Genomic DNA, 22327 nt, shown 5'->3' with positions numbered 1-22327 from the left:
TGCATCCACCATATAAAGCATAATGCATCCACCCCAGAGTATAATGCAACCACCCCACAGAGTATAATGTAACCCCCCATAAATTATAATGCAGCCCCCCTCATAGAGTATGATGCAATCACCCCTCATAGAATATAAATATAATACAGCCCCATAGAATATAATATATCCCCAAATAGAATATAATACAGCCCACCTTCCCATAGAATGTAATGTAGCCCCATCAAAGAGTATGATGCAATCTTCCCTCATAAAATCTACAGCCCTCCATAGAATATAATGTAGCCCCAATATAATATAATACAGCCCACCTCCCCATAGTATATAATATAGCCCCCCAAAGAATATAATGCAGCCCCCCATAGTATATAGCACAGCCTCCCCATAGAATATAATATACCCCCAATAGTATATAACACAGCAACATAGTATATAACACAGCCTCCCCCATAGAATATAATATACCCCGCATAGTATACAGCACAGCCCACATAGTATACAGCACAGCCCGCATAGTATATAGCACAGCTCGCATAGTATATAGAACAGCCCAGCCTCATAGTACACAGCACAGCTCACATAGTATATAGAACAACCCAGCCTCATAGTACACAGCACAGCCCGCATAGTATATAGCACAGCCCGCAAAGTACACAGCATGCATAGTATGCAGCATAGCCCACATAGTATACAGCACAGCACGCATAGTATACAGCACAGCCCGCATAGCATACAGCACAGCCTCATCGTATACAGCACAGCCCAGCCTCATAGTATATAGCCCAGCCCCATAGTATATAGCACAGCCCAGCCTCATAGTATATGGCACAGCCCATCCCAGCCTCACAGTATATAGCCCAGCCCAGCCCAGCTTCATAGTATACAGCACAGCCCACATCTCCGCTTGCCCCCATAGAATGGCCCTACAGTCCAGTACTCACTGTTATAGTAAGAAAAAAACACACTCCTCACCTCTCCTCATGCCTGCGCTGCTCCCTGCTCCTGTCTCAGCGGCTGCACTGCCTGGCACACAGTGAGTGCATGATGGGAGAAGGAGCATCTGCTGACGCAGAGGCCGGTATCGTTCAATGCGGAGTTGGCACTGGCAGCAGGCGAGCCCCCCTGCCTCACAGGGGTCCCATAGCAGCTGTGTGATTTGTCGCTAGCTGGGGGCTCCTGGGGGAGCGGGGGCCCTAGGCAGCTGCCTGCCCCTAACGCTGGTCCTGCCTGCAGGGGCCCCCCAGAGCCTCCGAGCCCCGGTGCAGACGCACCGGTTGAAAACGCGGTATGTCCACCCATGATTTGATGTATTTGCCAACAAAAATGTAAAAACTTATGAAATGCTGATAATTGAACCTCAATAACCACAGAAACATCTGTCTCAAGAGATCTAAAAACACTGATGCAACAAACTTTTTTGAAAACCAAAATTTCTGTCAGTGTCAAAACTTTTGGTCGCGACATACACTGTGTTCCAAATTATTATGCAAATTGGATTTAAGTTTCATAAAGATATAATTGTTTTCTTTTTCAAATAAACTCGTGGATGTTATTGTGTGTCAGGGGTCAATGGATCACTGAAATCAATCTTAAACACATGTGATAATTAGTTTTCCAGGTAATTCTAATTAAAGGAAAACTACTTAAAAATGATGTTCCACATTATTAAGCAGGCCACAGTTTTTAAGTAACATGAGAAAGAAAAAGGATCTCTCTGCTGCCGAAAAGCATCAAATAGTGCAATGCTTTGGTCAAGAGATGATAACATGAGATATTATCTGAAAACTTAAGCGTGATCATCGTACTGTTAAGAGATTTGTGGCTGAATCTGAGCACAGACATGCTTGTGCTGATAAAGGCAGAATGAGGAAAGTTTCTGCCAGGCAAGTTCATTGAATTAAGAGACCAGTTGCTAAAAAGCCATTACAAACCAGCAAACAGATATTTGAAGCTGCTGGTGCCTCTGAAGTCCCTCGAATCTCAAGGTGTAGGATCCTTCAAAGGCTTACTTTGGTTCATAAACCTACTATTCGGCCTCCCCTGAACAGTGTTCACAAGCCGAAACGGTTGCAGTGGGCCCAGACATACATGACAACTAATTTTCAAACAGTCTTGTTTACTGATGAGTGTCGAGCAAACCTGGATGGTCCAGATGGATGGAGTAGTGGATGGTTGGTGGAGGCCACAATGTGCTAACAAGACTGGAAGGAAGGAGGTGGAGGAGTCATGATTTTGGGCCGGAATCATGGGGAAACAGCTGGTAGGGCCCTTTAAGGTTCCTGAAGGTGTGAAAATGACCTCTGCAAAGTATATAGAGTTTCTGACTGACAACTTTCTTCCATGGTATAAAAAGCAGAAACGTGCCTTCAGGAGCAAAATCATCTTCATGCATGACAATGCACCATCTCAGGCTGCAAATAATACCTCTGAGTCATTGGCTGCTATGGGCATAAAAGGAGATAAACTCATGGTGTGGCCACCATCTTCCCCTACCCCAACCCTATAGAGAACCTTTAGAATATCATCAAGCAAAAGATCTATGAGGGTGGGAGGCAGTTCACATCAAAACAGCAGCTCTGGGAGGCTATTGTGACTTCATGCAAAGAAATACAAGCAGAAACTCTCCAAAAACTCACAAGTTCAATGGATGCAAGAATTGTGAAGGTGATATCAAAGAAGGGTTCCTATGTTAACATGTAACTTGGCCTGTTAGGATGTTTTGGAGTTAAATAGCTTTTTTGTTCAGTGAATGTGACCTCCTAATGCTGCAATTCCACAAATGAGCATTTTCAGTTCTTTAAAACATATTAAATGTTTAGAAATTCTACTGTGCCTAATAATTTGGAACAGTGCATTTTGAGTTTTTATTCATTTTGGAGATTATACTGTTATCATTAGGAGGTTTCTTCAATAAAATTCGATGTATACTGTAACGGGTGATGACTTTTATTAGACTGTCATTTGCACCGACCATTTAGGTAAATCTGAGAAAAATGTAATTTGCATAATAATTTGGAACATAGTGTATTTAATAGTACTTACTTTGAACATAATCTGAGAAATAAGATTGCAGATCTTTGGCCTTCTTTCATGGGGATCTGATTTGTTCTGCACATTATATTAAGACCAGAACAAAAACAATCTGATGTGGTATGGAGAAGGCAGGCGATCACAATGAACAGACATCACATAAGTGCAGCTGTGTCCTCTTCCTCGGGCCTTGTTCATTTTCATTTTAATATCCGTATTAAGGCCACAAGTTCCAGTTTGATTGTGGGTCAATTGACCTGAACTAACAGCATCATAGACCCTTGTAATATAGTTAGTTCAGTTATTGCCGCCAAAATAAAAATGCTGATGTGCACCTGCATTAAAGCCGACTGAATGAGAAATTAGTCTTTCATTAGCTGGTCAAAAGATTCTCCAGGGACTACTGTTTGTTCCTATAACTGTTAAGGGGTAATTGTAATCTGGAATAATGCTGTTGTCTGATGTAGAGATAAGCAAATCGTTTAAAATTCAAGTTTGCTGACTTCATCAAATTTTCCCAGGAAATTTTATTCAAAATTCATTACGGTACTTAAAAAAAGGCTTTAGTTGCCGGAAAATATGTGTATAATACTCTGATGTCTCTTGGTTGTGTGTTGAGCTCAATAATGCAGACATAGTCTGATTCCAGTGATGTGTCACTTATTGGACTGCTTGTATAATTCTTATAGAATATCTATTTTAGACGTTGTAGACGTAGCTTTTGGCAAGCTGCCATTCAGTGGTGGGGTAGTGCTGCACAGATTAGCCTGACTGCTGTGCACATGAAACCTAGTCAAGCAATGATAATCTCCTGCTAATAAAAGACATTGTAATCAGTATCTCTTGTTAAATTATGCTGCCCTCAGATTAAGTGATTAAGTAGCAAAACTCTGCAAGATTCCCTTTAAAGGGAATAACCAGGACAAAAAATATGACTAACAGGCAGGTAGTTGTTATCTACTTGCCTGTTGTGCCCAGCGCCATTCATTGCCATCACAGAGCAGTCACAGACCACTCTTGCCAGGGATTCAGCTGTCTCTGCTGACTTTACGTCGGCTGTATTGATTATACGTGGCTTCCAACGCCATTCTGATTGACAGTCAGCTCCCCCAGTTAGGCAGCTGGAATCCCGCTGTCAATCAGGATGACATCGAAGTCCAGCCCCATCAACAGAGTGGAGCAGAAAAGAAGCTGCCTCTGACGTCAGCACTGGCAGCTGAAGAACAGCGTCGGGCACAACAGGCAGCTAGTTAGCAACTACCTGCCTGTTAGTGCTTAGGCCCATTTTTTGTTATTCACAAAGTCCCAGATATCCCCTTAAATTGTATAAACTGTCCAAAACTGATCTCTTTTTGGAGGCAAATGCCTGCATGCTGGTGTTTATACACATACAATGCAAAATGTAGAATCTATGGATTTTTCACATGGTAAGTGCAAAAATTATCCAAGTTTGGGGAGTATTAAAAGCATTGTTCTTTGCCAAATATAGTGGAGAAAGTTTTTTTACATGTCATAAAAACATATCCCTTTATTTAGCGAGTCAAAACAGGTGTATTGTTTTGAACATGAAGAGTTAATGGTTTCTCAAACAGGAGTGAGAAAATTATCCCTTTTTTAGGATCCACAACAGGTTTGCTGTTCACAAAGTTATTAAGCAATTAATATTGTTATGTAATAGTAAGCAGGTACTGAGTGTGTTACCACAGAACAGACAGACCAACAGTTGAGGGGTTTATTAACAGGAATATACAGTAACTAACAATAAAACAGTGCAAAAATATGGGAGTCAAACAGTGTAACAGAAGTAAGCAGGATTTCTTGAAAAAAAGAACAATTATCAGTCTGATGAGGACTTGCTTGAAGGGTCGTCTTCTCCAACGTAGGCGCCGAGAAACAGCGGCACTTGTCGTCCCTCTGTTTTCCGTGGGCTGAGTAGTCTCTAGGAACCCGCTGCCTGGGGTTTCGGGAGTTAATGTGATATGCACAGGCTCTGAGTCTTTAGCTTTTACCGAACAGCCTATCCCGGGAAAATGATGGTCAGTCTATGGCTGCCGTCACAATAGTAGTATATGGTCAGTATTTTACATCACTATGTGTAAGCCAAAACCAGGAGTGGAACAATCAGAGGAAAAGTATAACAGAAACATATGCACCACTTCTGCATTTATCACCCACTCCTGGTTTTGGCTTACAAATACTGATGTAAAATACTGACCAAATACTGCAAGTGTGATGGCAGCCTATTATTAAGTCTCTCTCACCAGGAATCAAAGTCTCTGCACTGATACCGTGGGTACCAGGGGGTCACAGTCTCTGCACGGGCCAGTGTCTGCACGGGTCTCAAGGCGCCCCTCTCCAGTCACAGCAGAGTCCGCTTTCCTGTACTCACAAGATACAGTCTTTCTGGGCAATCTCCCTGTATTTGTACTCTGACAGGGAGCTCTGTCTCTCTCCCGGAGTGCAGCTGCGCCCTGCTCTGACCGCTGCTCACGCTGCTCTCACCCTTGTGCGTGTGCCTTTCCTGCTCTCTGCTCGGCTTCCTTCCTGTCACAGTCTCTAAGTCTTCCCCCTGGGGAACCTGTAGCACATCTCAATGGTTCCAGGCACAGAGCCGAGAAGGTAACCACCCCTGGACTCTTCTTGTGCTTCACCTCCTTACAGTTACATCACATAAACCCTGTGGCCAATCAGTGGCTGCTTCACTCTCCCTATCTTTGGACATATCACATACATTCGGAGGAAGTAAGAGCTGCGGGGAGAGTGAAGAGGCAACTGATTGGCCCCAGTGATTACGTGATGTAACAATTAGTGATGAGAGAGTGTACTCATTGCTCGGGTTTTCCCGAGCATGCTCGGGTGGTCTCCGAGTATCTGTAACTTCTCGGAGATTTAGTTTTTGTAGACAAAGCTGCGTGATTTACGGCTGCTAGCCAGTCTGAGTACATGTGGGGGTTGCCTGGTTGCTAGGGAATCCCCACTTGTATTCAAGCTGTCTATCAGCTGTAATCATGCAGCTGAGGCAACAAAAAATAAATCTCCAAGCAGTTACAAATACTCGGAGACCACCCAAGCGTGCTCGGGAAAACCCGTGCAACGAGTATACTCGCTCATCACTAATGTTACGCAATTCCCAGGAGATCCAGTGCCGACACAGCTGGAACAGTGCCGGCATCAGAGTTGAGTATAAGTGGAAAACATTATGGATAGAGAAGGGGTTGTCTGAGTAGCGGAAATCCACTTTAACAACATCATTCCACAAGCATTTCATTAAAAAGCTTGTCATGATCACAAACATGACCAAGGTCCCCAATGTGGTTCACTTTAATCTCCCAGCAGCTGTGATGGTTAGTTGTCATGGCCAGTGTCATTGTCATCATCATTTTCACTCTGCCTGACACCTCCATCCCCTACATGTACTAAGTCTATGTCCCCCTTCACATTCACCTGCTGCTGTACCTCCTCCACTTCTTAATCCCGTCCTCCAAAAACTGCAGCATATAACCTGGCCCTTGAGGGTCACAAACAGACACATGGCAACGATGAACAGGTGCAAGTGGTTGTTATTTCCCCATTCCCTCTTACATTCTGGTAAGTATTTTTTCCAGGTTTAATATGAGGGGTATGACATTCTTGATTCCACACATGTCCTTACTAACTTATTTTGCCACTTTTTCGAAGAGCTTAGGTAGATAACACACATCCCTCATCAGCGTTCAATGTTGGATCTCAAAGTACCTTAATCTTCAGTTTGTCTGCTGCATGATGTAATCTATCACTACTTTACACTGCTCATACATACTGCAACATATACAGTATAAAAATTCCAGTGGGTTGCAAAATCGCAAATGAGGTGGTGCTATGGAAGACCATTTTGTGTGTGTAAAGGCAAGAGTGCGTACCTTGCCATATAAGATCATTTGAAATAAGCTGACACTTTTCTGGCCATAGCCACTGCCTTTCTCAAGTTGTTATATTTGTCAAAGAATTGTTGCATTCGCCTTATGGCTTTCCTGCCCCAGACTTTCCAGCAGTAAGACCACTTGGCAGTGCTTTACTTTGCATGAGTAAAAAGAAAGAGGGCAGTGTGTTGAAGCACAAGAAAAACATCCCAAAAGCAAGCACTTGCAACTGGCCGCTGTATTCAAGTGGCATGTGTACAGGTCTAACACTGGACAATTACATCCACAGTGTGCAAAAAAAACTGTTTTTACAATGCTCACATTTTGTGAGGTATACAGTTGAGTTTACATTTCTGGATTATGGAGATCTTTCTTTAGGTTGTAAAAGAAAATGTTTTGCTCATATTACAATGCAGGAATCACCCTTTCTGTGATACAACCTTAGATTCGGGACTTTGATTTAATTGCAAAAATAGCACTGAGGGGTTTAATACTGCCCTCCTTGTATGCAGAGTGCATATAGAATAAAAAAAGGCTGTTAATAACATGCTGCTACTGCAGTATATCTCAGATCAATCAATGTTTCGTACTGATGACTATACAGGTACAGCGCTTCCATGTAGATCACTTTAATCTTTGGATTAGTATTCATTGGCTGACACTTGCACTCCCATTTTCAATCTGCTAGCGCTCTGAAAGTAGTTCACCAGGTTATGTCTTTTTCTGTCCCTATGTGGAATGATCTGTGCACTCTGACCTCCTATCTGTACTCCAGAATAGTGCTGCTTGGCCAGCCCCCATCTTTTATACTGGGTGTGACTTTCCCCCTGATTTTCTGCACTAGACCATTGTGATGTGTTAGCTGCGGGGCATTTTGGGGAAGACCGTTTAGATGCGCCTGGTGGCATTAGCCCACTCTGAGTCTTTAGCAGCGGGTGAGATACCATCAGGCATTTTAGAGGGGCTAATCCTTGTGAATCAAATCTCAGAGCAGAGTGTGGGAATTTAATTTCTTAAAAATTCACAAGTCCCCATGAATTTGAAATCAATCCTCCACAGATCAAAAGATGACAGTATACTAGCTATTAATACAGTTACTATACAAGTTAAGTCATTTTATTTCTCAAACATTTTATTAGGCTTTGGATAAATAGTGTCTGTTTTAGCTAAAAAAAAAAATGTTATCTGTCCTACAGACAGACAAGTAAACCCCCTGGCATGTCGGTGGTGTCACACATCAAGGTTACTTTTCCAGAACCTTCTCCATCTTGTTTCCAGCTACCACAAAGAGCCACACAGGGACACCACCAGGTAAACACATATGAATTTTATATATTTAATATATGACAATTGTTTAGTACTACAAATACTAAGCGTTTTAACTGTAAAGTCAACAATGTACGTATTTATTCCACTTTCTTATATAGCGCCATTAATTCCACAGCACTTTATAGATATCATCATCACTGTCCCCATTGGGACTCACAATCTAAATAGCAAATGAAGATAGACTATCATTATACAGTGCAGACCAAAAGTTTGGACACACGTTCTCATTTAAAGTTTTTCTGTATTTTCATGATTATGAAAATTGTACATTCACACTGAAGGCATCAAAACTATGAATTAACACATGTAGAATTATATATTTAACAAAAAAGTGTGAAACAACTAAAATTATGTCTTATATTCTAGGTTCTTCAAAGTAGCCACCTTTTGCTTTGATGACTGCTTTGCACACTCTTGGCATTCTCTTGATGAGCTTCAAGAGGCAGTCACCGGGAATGGTCTTCCAACAATCTTGAAGGAGTTCCCAGAGATGCTTAGCACTTGTTGGCCCTTTTGCCTTCACTCTGCGGTCCAGCTCACCCCAAACCATCTCATTTGGGTTAAGGTCTGATGACTGTGGAGGCCGGGTCATCTGGTGTAGCACCCCATCACTATCCTTCTTGGTCAAATAGCCCTTACACAGCCTGGAGGTGTGTTTGAGGTCATTGTCCTGTTGAAAAATAAATTATGGTCCAACTGAATGCAAACCGGATGGAATAGCTTGCCGCTGCAAGATGCTGTGGTAGCCATGCTGGTTCAGTATGCCTTCAATTTTGAAAAAATCCCCAACAGTGTCACCAGCAAAGCACCCCCACACCATCACACCTCCTCCTCCATGCTTCACGGTGGGAACCAGGCATGTAGAGTCCATCCGGTCACCTTTTCTGCATCGCACAAAGACACGGTGGTTGGAACCAAAGATCTCAAATTTGGACTCATCAGACCAAAGCACAGATTTCCACTGGTCTAATGTCCATTCCTTGTGTTCTTTAGCCCAAACAAGTCTTTTCTGCTTGTTGCCTGTCCTTAGCAGTGGTTTCCTAGCAGCTATTTTGCCATGAAGTCCTGCTGCACAAAGTTTCCTCTTAACAGTTGTTGTAGAGATGTGTCTGCTGCTAGACCTGGTCTCTAATCTGAGCTGCTGTTAACCTGTGATTTCTGAGGCTGGTGACTCAGATAAACTTATCCTCAGAAGCAGAGATGACTCTTGGTCTTCCTTTCCTGGGGCGGTCCTCATGTGAGCCAGTATCTTTGTAGCACTTGATGGTTTTTGCAACTGCACTTGGGGACACTTTCAAAGTTTTCCCAATTTTTCGGACTGACTGATCTTCATTTCTTAAAGTAATGATGGTCACTCGTTTTTCTTTACTTAGCTGCTTTTTTCTTGCCATAATACAAATTCTAAGAGTCTATTCAGTAGGACTATCAGCTGTGTATCCACCAGACTCCTGCACAACACAACTGATGATCCCATCCCCATTTATAAGAAATCCCACTTATTAAACCTGACAGGGCACACCTGTGAAGTGAAAACCATTCCCGGTGACTACCTCTTGAAGCTCATCAAGAGAATGCCAAGAGTGTGCAAAGCAGTCATCAAAGCAAAAGGTCGCTACTTTGAAGAACCTAAAATATAAGACATAATTTCAGTAGTTTAACACTTTTTTGTTAAGTATATAACATGTGTTAATTCATAGTTTTGATGCCTTCAGTGTGAATGTACAATTTTCATAGTCATGAAAATACAAAAAAATCTTTAACCCCTTCCCGACCTGTGACACAGCGTATGCGTCATGAAAGTCGGTGCCAATCCGACCTGTGACGCATATGCTGTGTCACAGAAAGATCGCGTCCCTGCAGATCGGGTGAAAGGGTTAACTCCCATTTCACCCGATCTGCAGGGACAGGGGGAGTGGTAGTTTAGCCCAGGGGGGGTGGCTTCACCCCCTCGTGGCTACGATCGCTCTGATTGGCTGTTGAAAGTGAAACTGCCAATCAGAGCGATTTGTAATATTTCACCTATTATAACGGGTGAAATATTACAATCCAGCCATGGCCGATGCTGCAATATCATCGGCCATGGCTGGAAATACTAATGTGCCCCCACCCCACCGATCGCCCCCCCAGCCCTCCGATCTGGCCGGTACACTGCTCCGGCTCCCCTCCATCCAGTGCTCCGCTCCCCCCCGTGCTCTTGTCCGCTCCCCCCGTGCTCCAATCACCCCCCCTGCATTCAGATCCACCCCCCCCCTTGCTCCGTTCCACCCCCCCGTGCTCCGTTCCAGCCCCCCCGTGCTCCGTTCCACGCCCCCCGTGCTCCGTTCCACGCCTGCCGCGCTCCGATTCCCCCCCCGTGCTCCGATCCCCCCCCCGTGCTCCGATCCCCCCCCGTGGTCCCCCCCCACCCCATCATACTTACCGATCCAGCCAGGGTCCCGTCCGTCTTCTCCCTGGGCGCCGCCATCTTTCAAAATGGCGGGCGCATGCGCAGTGCGCCCGCCGAATCTGCCGGCCGGCAGATTCGTTCCAAAGTGCATTTTGATCACTGAGATAGATTATATCTCAGTGATCAAAATAAAAAAAATAATACATGACCCCCCCCCCCTTTGTCACCCCCATAGGTAGGGACAATAAAAAAATAAAGAAATTTTTTTTTCCACTAATGTTAGAATAGGGTTAGGGTTAGGGGTAGGGTTAGGGTTAGGGGTAGGGTTAGGGTTAGGGCTAGGGGTAGGGTTAGGGGTAGGGCTAGGGTTAGGGTTAGGGCTAGGGTTAGGGCTAGGGTTAGGGTTAGGGGTAGGGTTAGGGGTAGGGTTAGGGTTAGGGGTAGGGTTAGGGTTAGGGTTAGGGGTAGGGTTAGGGTTAGGGTTAGGGCTAGGGTTAGGGGTAGGGGTAGGGCTAGGGTTAGGGGTAGGGTTAGGGCTAGGGTTAGGGTTTCGGTATGTGCACACGTATTCTGGTCCTCTGCGGATTTTTCCGCTGCGGATTTGATAAATCCGCAGTGCTAAACCGCTGCGGATTTATGGCGGATTTACCGCATTTTTTTCTGCGCATTTCACTGCGGTTTTACAATTGCGATTTTCTATTAGAACAGTTGTAAAACCGCTGCGGAATCCGCACAAAGAAGTGACATGCTGCGGAATGTAAACCGCTGCGTTTCCGTGCAGTTTTTCCGCAGCATGTGTGCAGCGATTTTTGTTTCCCATAGGTCTACATTGAACTGTAAACTCATGGGAAACTGCTGCGGATCCGCAGCGTTTTCCGCAGCGTGTGCACATACCTTTAGAATTAGGCTATGTGCACACGGTGCGGATTTGGCTGCGGATCCGCAGCGGATTGGCCGCTGCAGATTTGCAGCAGTGTTCCATCAGGTTTACAGTACCATGTAAACATATGAAAAACCAAATCCGCTGTGCCCATGGTGCAGAAAATACCGCGCGGAAACGCTGCGTTGTATTTTCCGCAGCATGTCAATTCTTTGTGCGAATTCCGCGGCGTTTTACACCTGTTCCTCAATAGGAATCCGCAGGTGAAATCCGCACAAAAAACACTGGAAATCCGCGGAAAATCCGCAGGTAAAACGCAGTGCCTTTTACCCGCGGATTTTTCAAAAATGGTGCGGAAATATCTCACACGAATCCGCAACGTGGGCACATAGCCTTATGTTGTGAGTTCTGTTTTTGGGCTCCCTCTGGTGGTTACTGATGGTACTGGGTGACTTTTCTTTCCTGGGTTTCTGGGTTCCACCTGTTCCATCAGCATATGGGAGTTTCCTATTTAACCTGGCTTTGCTGGCATTTCCTCGCCGGTTATCAATGTATCCAGTGTGTCTTGTTACCTCTGCTCCCTGCTCCTAGAACCTTCTGGTCAAGCTAAGTTTTGATTTTCCTGTTTTGGTGTTTTGCTTAATTTGGTTTTTAGTCCAGCCTGCAGATATGTGATTCTTGCTGCTGGTTGCTCTAGTGGGCTGAAATTGCTCCTCATGTACCATGAGTTGGCACATGAGTTCAAGTAATTTCAGGATGGTTTTTTGAAGGGTTTTTCGCTGACCGCGCAGTTCACTTTTGTATCCTCTGCTATCTAGCTTTAGCGGGCCTCATTTTGCTGAAACTGTTTTCATACTGCGTATGTGCTTTCCTCTCATTTCACCGTCATTATATGTGGGGGGCTGCTATTTCTGTGGGGGATTTCTCTGGAGGCAAGAGAGGTCTGTGTTTCTTCTAATAGGGGAAGTTAGATCTTCGGCTGGAGCGAGACGTCTAGGATCATCGTAGGCACGTTCCCCGGCTACTTTTATTTGTGTGTTAGGTTCAGGGTCGCGGTCAGCTCAGGTTCCATCGCCCTAGAGCTTGTTTGTATCTGTGCTTGTCCTTTAGTGATCCCCTGCCATTGGGATCATGACAGCCTTAGGGTTTGGGTTGGAATTAGGGTTGTGATTAGGGTTATGGCTACAGTTGGGATTAGGGTTAGGGGTGTGTTGGGGTTAGTGTTGGAGGTAGAATTGAGGGGTTACCACTGTTTAGGCACATCAGGGGGTCTCCAAACGCAACATGGCGCCACCATTGATTCCAGCCAATCTCGTATTCAAAAAGTCAAATGGTGCTCCCTCACTTCCGAGCCCTGACGTGTGCCCAAACAGTGGTTTACCCCCACATATGGGGTATCAGTGTACTCAGGATAAACTGCGCAACAATTACTGGGGTCCAATTTCTCCTGTTACCCTTGTGAATCTAAAAAAATGTTTGCTAAAACATCATTTTTGAGGAAAGAAAAATGATTTTTTATTTTCACGGCTCTGCGTTGTAAACGTCTGTGAAGCACTTGGGGGTTCAAAGTGCTCACCACATATCTAGATAAGTTCCTTGGGGGGTCTAGTTTCTAAAATGTGGTCACTTGTGGGGGGTTTCTACTGTTTAGGCACACCAGGGGCTCTGCAAACGCAATGTGACGCCCGCAGACCATTCCATCAAAGTCTGCATTTCAAAAGTCACTACTTGCCTTCTGAGCCCCGACGTGTGCCCAAACAGTGGTTTACCCCCACATATGGGGTATCAGCGTACTCAGGAGAAACTCGACAACAACTATTGGGGTCCAATTTCTCCTGTTACCCTTGGGAAAATAAAAAATTCTGGGCTAAATAATTATTTTTGAGGAAAGAAAACGTATTTATTATTTTCACGGCTCTGCATTATAAACTTCTATGAAGCACTTGGGGGTTCAAAGTGCTCACCACACATCTAGATAAGTTCCTTTGGGGGTCTAGTTTCCAAAATGGGGTCACTTGTGGGGGGTTTCTACTGTTAAGCCACATCAGGGGCTCTGCAAACGCAACGTGACGCCCACAGAGCATTCCATCAAAGTCTGCATTTCAAAACGTCACTACTTCACTTCCGAGCCCCGGCATGTGCCCAAACAGTGATTTACCCCCACATATGGGGTATCAGCGTACTCAGGAGAAACTGGACAACAACTTTTGGGGTGAAATTTCTCCTGTTACCCTTGGGAAAATAAAAAATTGCAGGCTAAAAGATCATTTTTGAGAAAATATTTTTTTTTTTTATTTTCATGGCTCTGCGTTATAAACTTCTGTGAAGCACTTGGGGGTTCAAAGTCCTCACCACACATCTAGATTAGTTCCTTTGGGGGTCTAGTTTCCAAAATTGGGTCATTTCTGGGGGATCACCAATGTTTAGGCACACAGGGGCTCTCCAAACGTGACATGGTGTCCGCTAATGATTGGAGCTAATTTTCCATTTAAAAAGCCAAATGGCATGCCATCCCTTCCGAGCCCTGCCGTGTGCCCAAACAGTGGTTTACCCCCACATATGGGGTATCAGCGTACTCAGGACAAACTGGACAACAATAATTGGGGTCCAATTTCTCCTATTATCCTTGGCAAAATAGGAAATTCCAGGCTAAAAAATCATTTTTGAGGAAAGAAAAATTATTTTTTATTTTCATGGCTCTGCGTTATAAACTTCTGTGAAGCACCTGGGGGTTTAAAGTGCTCAATGTGCATCTAGATAAGTTCCTTGGGGGGTCTAGTTTCCAAAATGGGGTCACTTGTGGGGGAGCTCCAATGTTTAGGCACACAGGGGCTATCCAAACGCGACATGGTGTCCGCTAACAATTGGAGCTAATTTTCCATTCAAAAAGTCAAATGGCGCGCCTTCCCTTCCAAGCCCTGCCGAGTGCCCAAACAGTGGTTTACCCCCACATATGAGGTATCAGTGTACACTCAGGAGAAATTGCCCAACACATTTTAGGATCCATTTTATCCTGTTGCCCATGTGAAAATGAAAAAATTGAGGCTAAAAGAATTTTTTTGTGAAAAAAAAGTACTTTTTCATTTTTACGGATCAATTTGTGAAGAACCTGGGGGTTCAAAGTGCTCACTATGCATCTAGATAAGTTCCTTGGGGCGTCTAGTTTCCAAAATGGGGTCACTTGTGGGGGAGCTCCAATTTTTAGGCACACGGGTGCTCTCCAAACGTGACATGGTGTCCGCTAAAGAGTGGAGCCAATTTTTGATTCAAAAAGTCAAATGGCGCGCCTTCCCTTCCAAGCCCTGCCGTGCGCCCAAACAGTGGTTTACCCCCACATATGAGGTATCAGCGTACTCAGGACAAATTGGACAACAACTTTCGTGGTTCAGTTTCTCCTTTTACCATTGGGAAAATAAAAAAATTGTTGCTAAAAGATAATTTTTGTGACTAAAAAGTTAAATGTTCATTTTTTCCTTCCTTGTTGCTTCTGCTGCTGTGAAGCACCTGAAGGGTTAATAAACTTCTTGAATGTGGGTTTGAGTACCTTGAAGGGTGCAGTTTTTAGAATGGTGTCACTTTTGGGTATTTTCAGCCATATAGACCCCTCAAACTGACTTCAAATGTGAGGTGGTCCCTAAAAAAATGGTTTTGTAAATTTCGTTGTAAAAATGACAAATCGCTGGTCAAATTTTAACCCTTATAACTTCCTAACAAAAAAAAATTTTGTTTCCAAAATTGTGCTGATGTAAAGTAAACATGTGGGAAATGTTATTTATTAACTATTTTGTGTCACATATCTCTCTGGTTTAACAGAATAAAAATTCAAAATGTGAAAATTGCGAAATTTTCAAAATTTTCGCCAAATTTCCGTTTTTATCACAAATAAACGCAGAATTTATTGACCTAAATTTACCACTAACATGAAGCCCAATATGTCACGAAAAAACAATCTCAGAACCGCTAGGATCCGTTGAAGCGTTCCTGAGTTATTACCTCATAAAGGGACACTGGTCAGAATTGCAAAAAACGGCAAGGTCTTTAAGGTCAAAATAGGCTGGGTCATGAAGGGGTTAAATGAGAAGGTGTGTCCAAACTTTTGGTCTGTACTGTATGTCTTAAGGGCCTTTTACAGTTGCGATAATCATCAGAATGGTTATTGCCCCACTTAAGCATGTCCAGAAATCTAATGGCACATAATAATTTGTTAATTTGCTGTTAATGACATAAAATTCACTATTTCTTGGGAGCACGTCTCTTTAAAGGGGATGTTCTGCTGACAGTAATGTAAACCGTATGGGATGGAGAAGAATTAGCAATCATTTAAGCAAAAAAAGGTGATTATAAAGGTAAATTATATAAAAAAGGTATATATATAAAAGGTATCAAGGTAAATTATAGTACAGTGTCAAACAGCAGTAGGAACAAAAAAAATAGTGCAATGCTTTTGGCTTTTGATTTTTTTTTAGTTTCACAGGTTCATTAATTTTAACTCTCTCTTATTTTTCCTATTCCTGTAGATTTCTTTTCCTGGGCTTCCACCCTCACAGCCTATATGGAATTCCTCCTATCTCTTTCAAGGAAGAGATGGGGTGACTCTCTTCAGTGAAGGAGCAGCGTTAGTCTTAGAGTACTACCCAGTCACTGCTGGTAAATCCTTGCTGGATAATGTCTAGAATACTAATATATGCTGTATATACAATACTGCACAATCTTAGGGGAGGAGTAATGCTAGGGCATAACTTACTAACTGCTGGGGTCTGACCACTGATTCGCTTCATTCTTCAAAGCAAGCCCCATTGTTGGAACAGGCGGGAGATCCAGTAGTCAGGCCCCCAATGATCAGTAAATTATCTTTGGTACAGGGCTATTTTTCACGGAGATAAAAGTTGCCTCAGCTTATAATATAAAAACTACATCAGCATTCATTTTACATACGACAACCATCAGAAACGTGCGAAATGTATGGGAATGAACTTTCATTACTTTGATAGCTCTGCCTCATACAGATTGCATTATTGTCAACAGCAAATTTCTTTTTATACAATGAGATTAACTAGGCACAGTCAATGATTTTTATGCCTTCATAAAAGATGCAGTCAGCCGATAAATAAGCATTTCAACATATGACATCTGATTGCTGACCTTGTTTACATGAGCAATGATTGCGAGTGAGATGAATATTCGTTTTGCCAATCAATAGCCTGTGTTGTAGGCCCCTAATGCTGTAAGTCGGACCATAGTTCCGCCTACAGCGATCTCTCCTGCCTCTCCCATACACTGGCATCTTCAGCTCAGCCAATTGTTCGTATTTTCAATGCCAAAGGCAAAATCACAGCCAAATAGCTCTTCTAAGTCAGACATTAAAATTCAGACTTTGACCATTATTTGTTGTGGGAAGAGTCAGGAGGCTTCAATTTACAACAGTCAGTCATCGGATCCTGCTAAAATTATCACGTTAGGCTAATTTAGTCTGATTTGTATGGGGTTTTTCAAGGATCTTTGTAGTGTTTTTCAAAACAGGTATATTATTATCTCATTAAATAAGAGTTATATGAGGTGGATGTAGTCTAATAAGCTGGTATTCACATGAAACAGCACAAAAGATATTAACAATAGAAGAGTGAAGCATGGACTATTAGTGATTGGTGAGTGTGTACGCCACTGCTTGATACACAATCAAGCATTTGAGTAAGAGCAGTGCCGAGTATCGCATGGTGCTGAAGTGCCAAGGTCTCTGAGCCGCACAGCACTGAGGCCCTGAGCCGCAGCTGTCGGAATGGAAGTGCATCACATCATGTGATGATCCCATGTGGTAACGTCACATTGGCAGTGACATGGCAGTGCGAGGTATGCCGATTAGAAGCCATGGTTGCGGGGGACACACCATCACGTGGGTAGTTGCGTGTGGTGTTGGGGCATTTCAAAGTACAATGTCTAGCAGCGGGGGTTGCTGTGGTTACAGTGGACGTCTCTCTCCCTCTCTCTCTCTTTATCTGTTTCACATCTAATATCACCAGTCTCGTAATTGGTGGTGGAGGGTGGAGAATATAGAACAAATAATTAGACACATCATTTGGTGGATGCATGGTCAGTGAGGAATGAATATAGCTTTCATAAAGGTAACTACTGTATATCATTTTAATTTTTGACTTTGTAAAGACTGCACTTTGCAGAACTCCTGAAAAATATGTAAAAAATATTTACAGACACTGACAAACAGGAGATGTCAGCTCTGGAACTTGCGGAACTGTGAGTTCAGCTCTGGCCTTTTCAAAAATGATAATTCACTTGAAGAAAACATAATTTTATGCACTTGCTAGTAACTGGCCATTGTTCTTCAGTGATAAAATCAAATATAAATTCCAAATAAAAGTGTTCAACAATTGTATTTAAAGGGGTTTTCCAGTTTAATTTTTTCTTATTGTGCATAGGCTTGCAGAGTTAAAAATAATAAACTGAGGTGGTACTCACCACCTAGATGGTGGACAGCACAAGATACTGAGACTTCTGCAGTGTAGTTGTGATTTCTCCAATGCAACCTGTAAACTTTCATTGGAACAGCAATGAAGTGGCAGTGCCGGACCCTGAAAGAGTGCAAAGCCCCTCAGTTTGTTCTTTTATACCTCTGCTAGCCAACATATGATAAAAATAAGAAGAAAACTCCTTTAAGATCATCATGTTAAAACTTTAATTGGTTTCAGATTATGCGCTTGAGTAAAGTTTCCAGGATCACGGCTGCAGCGATGTTCTGTTTTTGATAACACAAATGCGTTGTACATTGCCATCTGTATGATGTGCATGGCCAGCTTCTTGTACCACACCTTGGTTTTTCTCATGGCACTGTACGGCTGGAGGACTTTATCAGAAAGATCAACTCCCCCCATGTTCTTGTGGTACCCCAGTACACAGTCTTGTTTAGTGACCTGTGTAGAGGTACCTCGTACAGCATTGGGGGTGCTGCTATCGCCATGTGTAGTAGTCAAGAAAAGGACATCTCTCTTGTACTTGACCACCAGCATGTTGTCGCTATATTGGTCTCTGCTCTCACCCTTTCTGAGCAACTACCCAGTTAGTGTCTTGGGGAAGTTTCTCTGATTTTTGTGGACAGTACCGCAGACTGCAGTGGTTTTCACAGAGAGGGACTTAAAGAGTGGGATGCTGGTATAAAAGTTATCTACATAGAGGTGATAACCTTAATCCAGCAGTGGGTGCAACAAATCCCACACAATTTTCCCTCTCACTCCCAAGACAGGGAGGCATTCAGTGAGTTCAATCTGGGTGCCCTTCCCTTCATAAAATTACTCTTACTGGGCAGGTATTGCCAGAATTTGAGTCTCTCGTTAAAATGGATTAGGGACTCATGCACACAAATGTCCCTTTGGAGCATGTACAACTCAGCAGACTTGTCTGTAGGACACACGCACGGATGTGTAACAAAAGAGTGATAAGAAAATAGAAAGGAAAAAAAAGTCCTTGCCAAAAATGAGCATGGGTGCTAACCGGTGGTGTACATCTGATCAACGGCTTGGCGACTATCGAATGCACATACAGAGTGGTGCAAAGGGGCGGGGGAGAAAAAATAGTTAGTGAAAAAGTTGTGGAAAACAGCGAGCATGAGTGTGGATCAGTAATTTGCGTCACTGATCAACGCTCTGCAGCTGCAGAATGCATGCACGGAGGAAGTGCAAGAGGGGGAGAAAAATGGACATGGACAAAAAAAAGTCCTGAAAAACAGAGAGCATGGAAGTTAATCAGTGATTGACTCACTGATCAACATTCGTCGGTTGCAGGGTGCATGAAAAAGAAGAAAAAAACTGCAAAAAATCGAGAAATCAAGTACTGATCAACAATCAGCGGCAGAAGGGAAGGTTGGGGAGGGGGATAGGTTGGAAGAAAGGATGTTAAAGGGGGGAAAAGGGTGATTGGAGTGGATTAGGAAAGATTAGGGAAGCATCAGGAACTCTTTTTTTTCATCTTTCATCAGAAGCAGGTGCAGGAACACAGGCAGCAGCACCAAGTACTATGATGGCACAGGCTGTTATGGCACCACAAAGCTCAGCATAGCGCACAGAGCGACAGAGTGAACGCCCTATACAAATCCACAGCTAGAATGAGGAAGTACTCCCAGGTCGCAACGCGTCTACACGCTCTGATTGGTGTCATCGTCGACCGCACCAATCAGAGCTGGCCCTGGTGATACTGGCATTGCTAGGCTCCAGCCTATGATCAGTGCTCTTACCGTACCAATTATAGGCCGGACATCAGTTCTTCAGGCAAACTGGTAGCCTGAAACACTAAGAAATGAACAGCCAACTACAGCGATCATAATTGTGGGGGGATTCACCACCCCTCGGGATAACGACTCCATGTGCACTGCTTCAATTTGTCTGCGGCAGTTTAATGCGATCACTGTGACTGCGGTCGTGGTGCCGAGTTAAAGATATGACGTATCCATACGTCCAAGGTCCGTAAGCACCAGCCAACCATGACGTATGGATAGGTCCAATGTCGGGAAGGGGTTAAATAACATTGCAATCACATGGAGGCTAATAATATATGATAATGCATATTTTGCAGCATAACATTCAGTGTCCATACACATGTCCATTGGTTTAACAAATTCAAACTGCGTATCTTGGCGCTGTGTTTAATTTAGCAATATTCTAGAAAAAAAAACCTTTTAGTTCTTCCATTTGTCCTCCTGCCCCTTTATTTATAATGCTTATGACATATTACAGTGACATATATTCTTATATTCATATATTCTCACAAAGCCATTACATATACAGTATATAGTTCTGAAAACAGGAATGAAAGGGTAATTAAAGGTCATCTGCAAATATCCTTAATGTTTAGCACAAAATCAATCTTGAAATGGATCTGATACTGGTTAAGAGGTTAATGGGGGCAAAGAGACTAGGGTCTGTAATGTAGTGTCATATACAGTCATCGCTAGGGTTGAGCGAAACGGGTCGTTCATTTTCAAAAGTCGCCGACTTTTGGCAAAGTCGGGTTTCATGAAACCCGATCCGACCCCTGTGCGGGGTCGGCCATGCGGTACGCGACTTTCGCGCCAAAGTCGCGTTTCAATGACGCGAAAAGCGCCATTTCTCAGCCAATGAAGGTAAACGCAGAGTGTGGGCAGCGTGATGACATAGGTCCTGGTCCCCACCATCTTAGAGAAGGGCATTGCAGTGATTGGCTTGCTGTCTGCGGCATCACAGGGGCTATAAAGGGGAGTTCCCGCCGACCGCCATGTTACTGCTGCTGATCTGAGCTTAGGGAGAGGTTGCTGCCGCTTCGTCAGAAGCAGGGATAGCGTTAGGCAGGGTCCATTAACCACCAAATCGCTTGTGCTGTAGCGATTTCCACTGCCCAACACCACCTTCGGTGTGCAGGGACAGTGGAAGCTACATTTTTTTTTTTCCCCCTCAGCGCTGTAGCTCATTGGGCTGCCCTAGAAGGCTCCCTGATAGCTGCATTGCTGTGTGTACGCCGCTGTGCAAACCAACTGCTTTTTTCAAAGCACAAATCCTCTTGTTCCTTCCTTTCTGCACAGCTATCTTTTTGGTTTGTACACACTTTTTATTTAATTTGTGCATCAGTCCACTCCTTATTGCTGCCTGCCATACCTGGCTGAGATTACTGCAGGGAGATAGTAATTGAAGGACACTCCCTGTTTTTTTTTTTTTTTTTGTGGGAGATTAAGATTGACATTTCTGCTAGAGTGCCATCCCTGTCTGTGTCATCTCTCACTCAGTGGGCCATAGAAAGCCTATTTATTTTTTTGCTTGATTTGGGTTATAAAATCTACCTGAAAAAATCACTACATCAATCAGTGGGAGAAAAATATTGGCCTCAGGGCTTGTGTGCCACTCTTGACTCCTGTGTGCCACTCTTGACTCCTGTGTGCATCATCACTCACTCAGTGGGCCATAGAAAGCCTATTTATTTTTTTGCTTGATTTTGGTTCTAAAATCTACCTGAAAAAATCACTACATCAATCAGTGGGAGAAAAATATTGGCCTCTGGGCTTGTGTGCCACTCCTGACTCCTGTGTGCGTCATCTCTCACTCAGTGGGCCATAGAAAGCCTTTTTTTGTTTTATTTGTTTTCTAAATTCTCCCTGAAAAAATCATTTTATTTTATTTGGTTTCTAAATTCTTCCTGAAAAAATCATTTTATTCTATTTTTTTTTTCCTAAAGTCTCCCTGAAAAACAAAAAACAAAAACAAATCAGTGGGAGATTAATATTGCCCTTTCTGCTTGTGTGCCAGTCTTGACTCCTGGGTGTGCCATCTCTCTCTCTCTCTCCAATTGTGGGCCATAGAAAGCCTATTAATTTTTTAGCTTGATTTGGGTTCCAAAATCTACCTGAAAAAATCACTACATCAATCAGTGGGAGATAAATATTGGCCTCTGGGCTTGTGTGCCACTCCTGACTCCTGTGTGCGTCATCTCTCACTCAGTGGGCCATAGAAAGCCTTTTTTTGTTTTATTTGTTTTCTAAATTCTCCCTGAAAAAATCATTTTATTTTATTTGGTTTCTAAATTGTTCCTGAAAAAATCATTTTATTCTATTTTTTTTTCCTAAAGTCTCCCTGAAAAAAAAACAAAAAAAAACAAATCAGTGGGAGATTAATATTGCCCTTTCTGCTTGTGTGCCAGTCTTGACTCCTGGGTGTGCCATCTCTCTCTCTCTCTCCAATTGTGGGCCATAGAAAGCCTATTATTTTTTTTAGCTTGATTTGGGTTCCAAAATCTACCTGAAAAAATCACTACATCAATCAGTGGGAGATAAAT

General features: G+C 43.3%; 1 protein-coding gene across 1 annotated transcript in view; it reads left to right on the top strand.

Annotated features, from left to right (window-relative positions):
• CCDC33 (coiled-coil domain containing 33) overlaps positions 1–22327 on the top strand; it is a 197998-nt gene that overhangs the window by 17238 nt on the left and 158433 nt on the right. The window contains exons 9-10 of the mRNA XM_069765644.1: positions 8126–8240; positions 16042–16171. Coding sequence (XP_069621745.1) covers positions 8126–8240; positions 16042–16171 — 245 coding nt within the window. The remainder of the gene's footprint in view (positions 1–8125; positions 8241–16041; positions 16172–22327) is intronic.

This window comes from Ranitomeya imitator, chromosome 4 (assembly GCF_032444005.1).
Source record: "Ranitomeya imitator isolate aRanImi1 chromosome 4, aRanImi1.pri, whole genome shotgun sequence".
Taxonomy (NCBI): Eukaryota; Metazoa; Chordata; class Amphibia; order Anura; family Dendrobatidae; genus Ranitomeya; species Ranitomeya imitator.
Note: the sequence above shows the minus strand (reverse complement) of the source record. Positions and strands in the feature narration are given on the sequence as shown.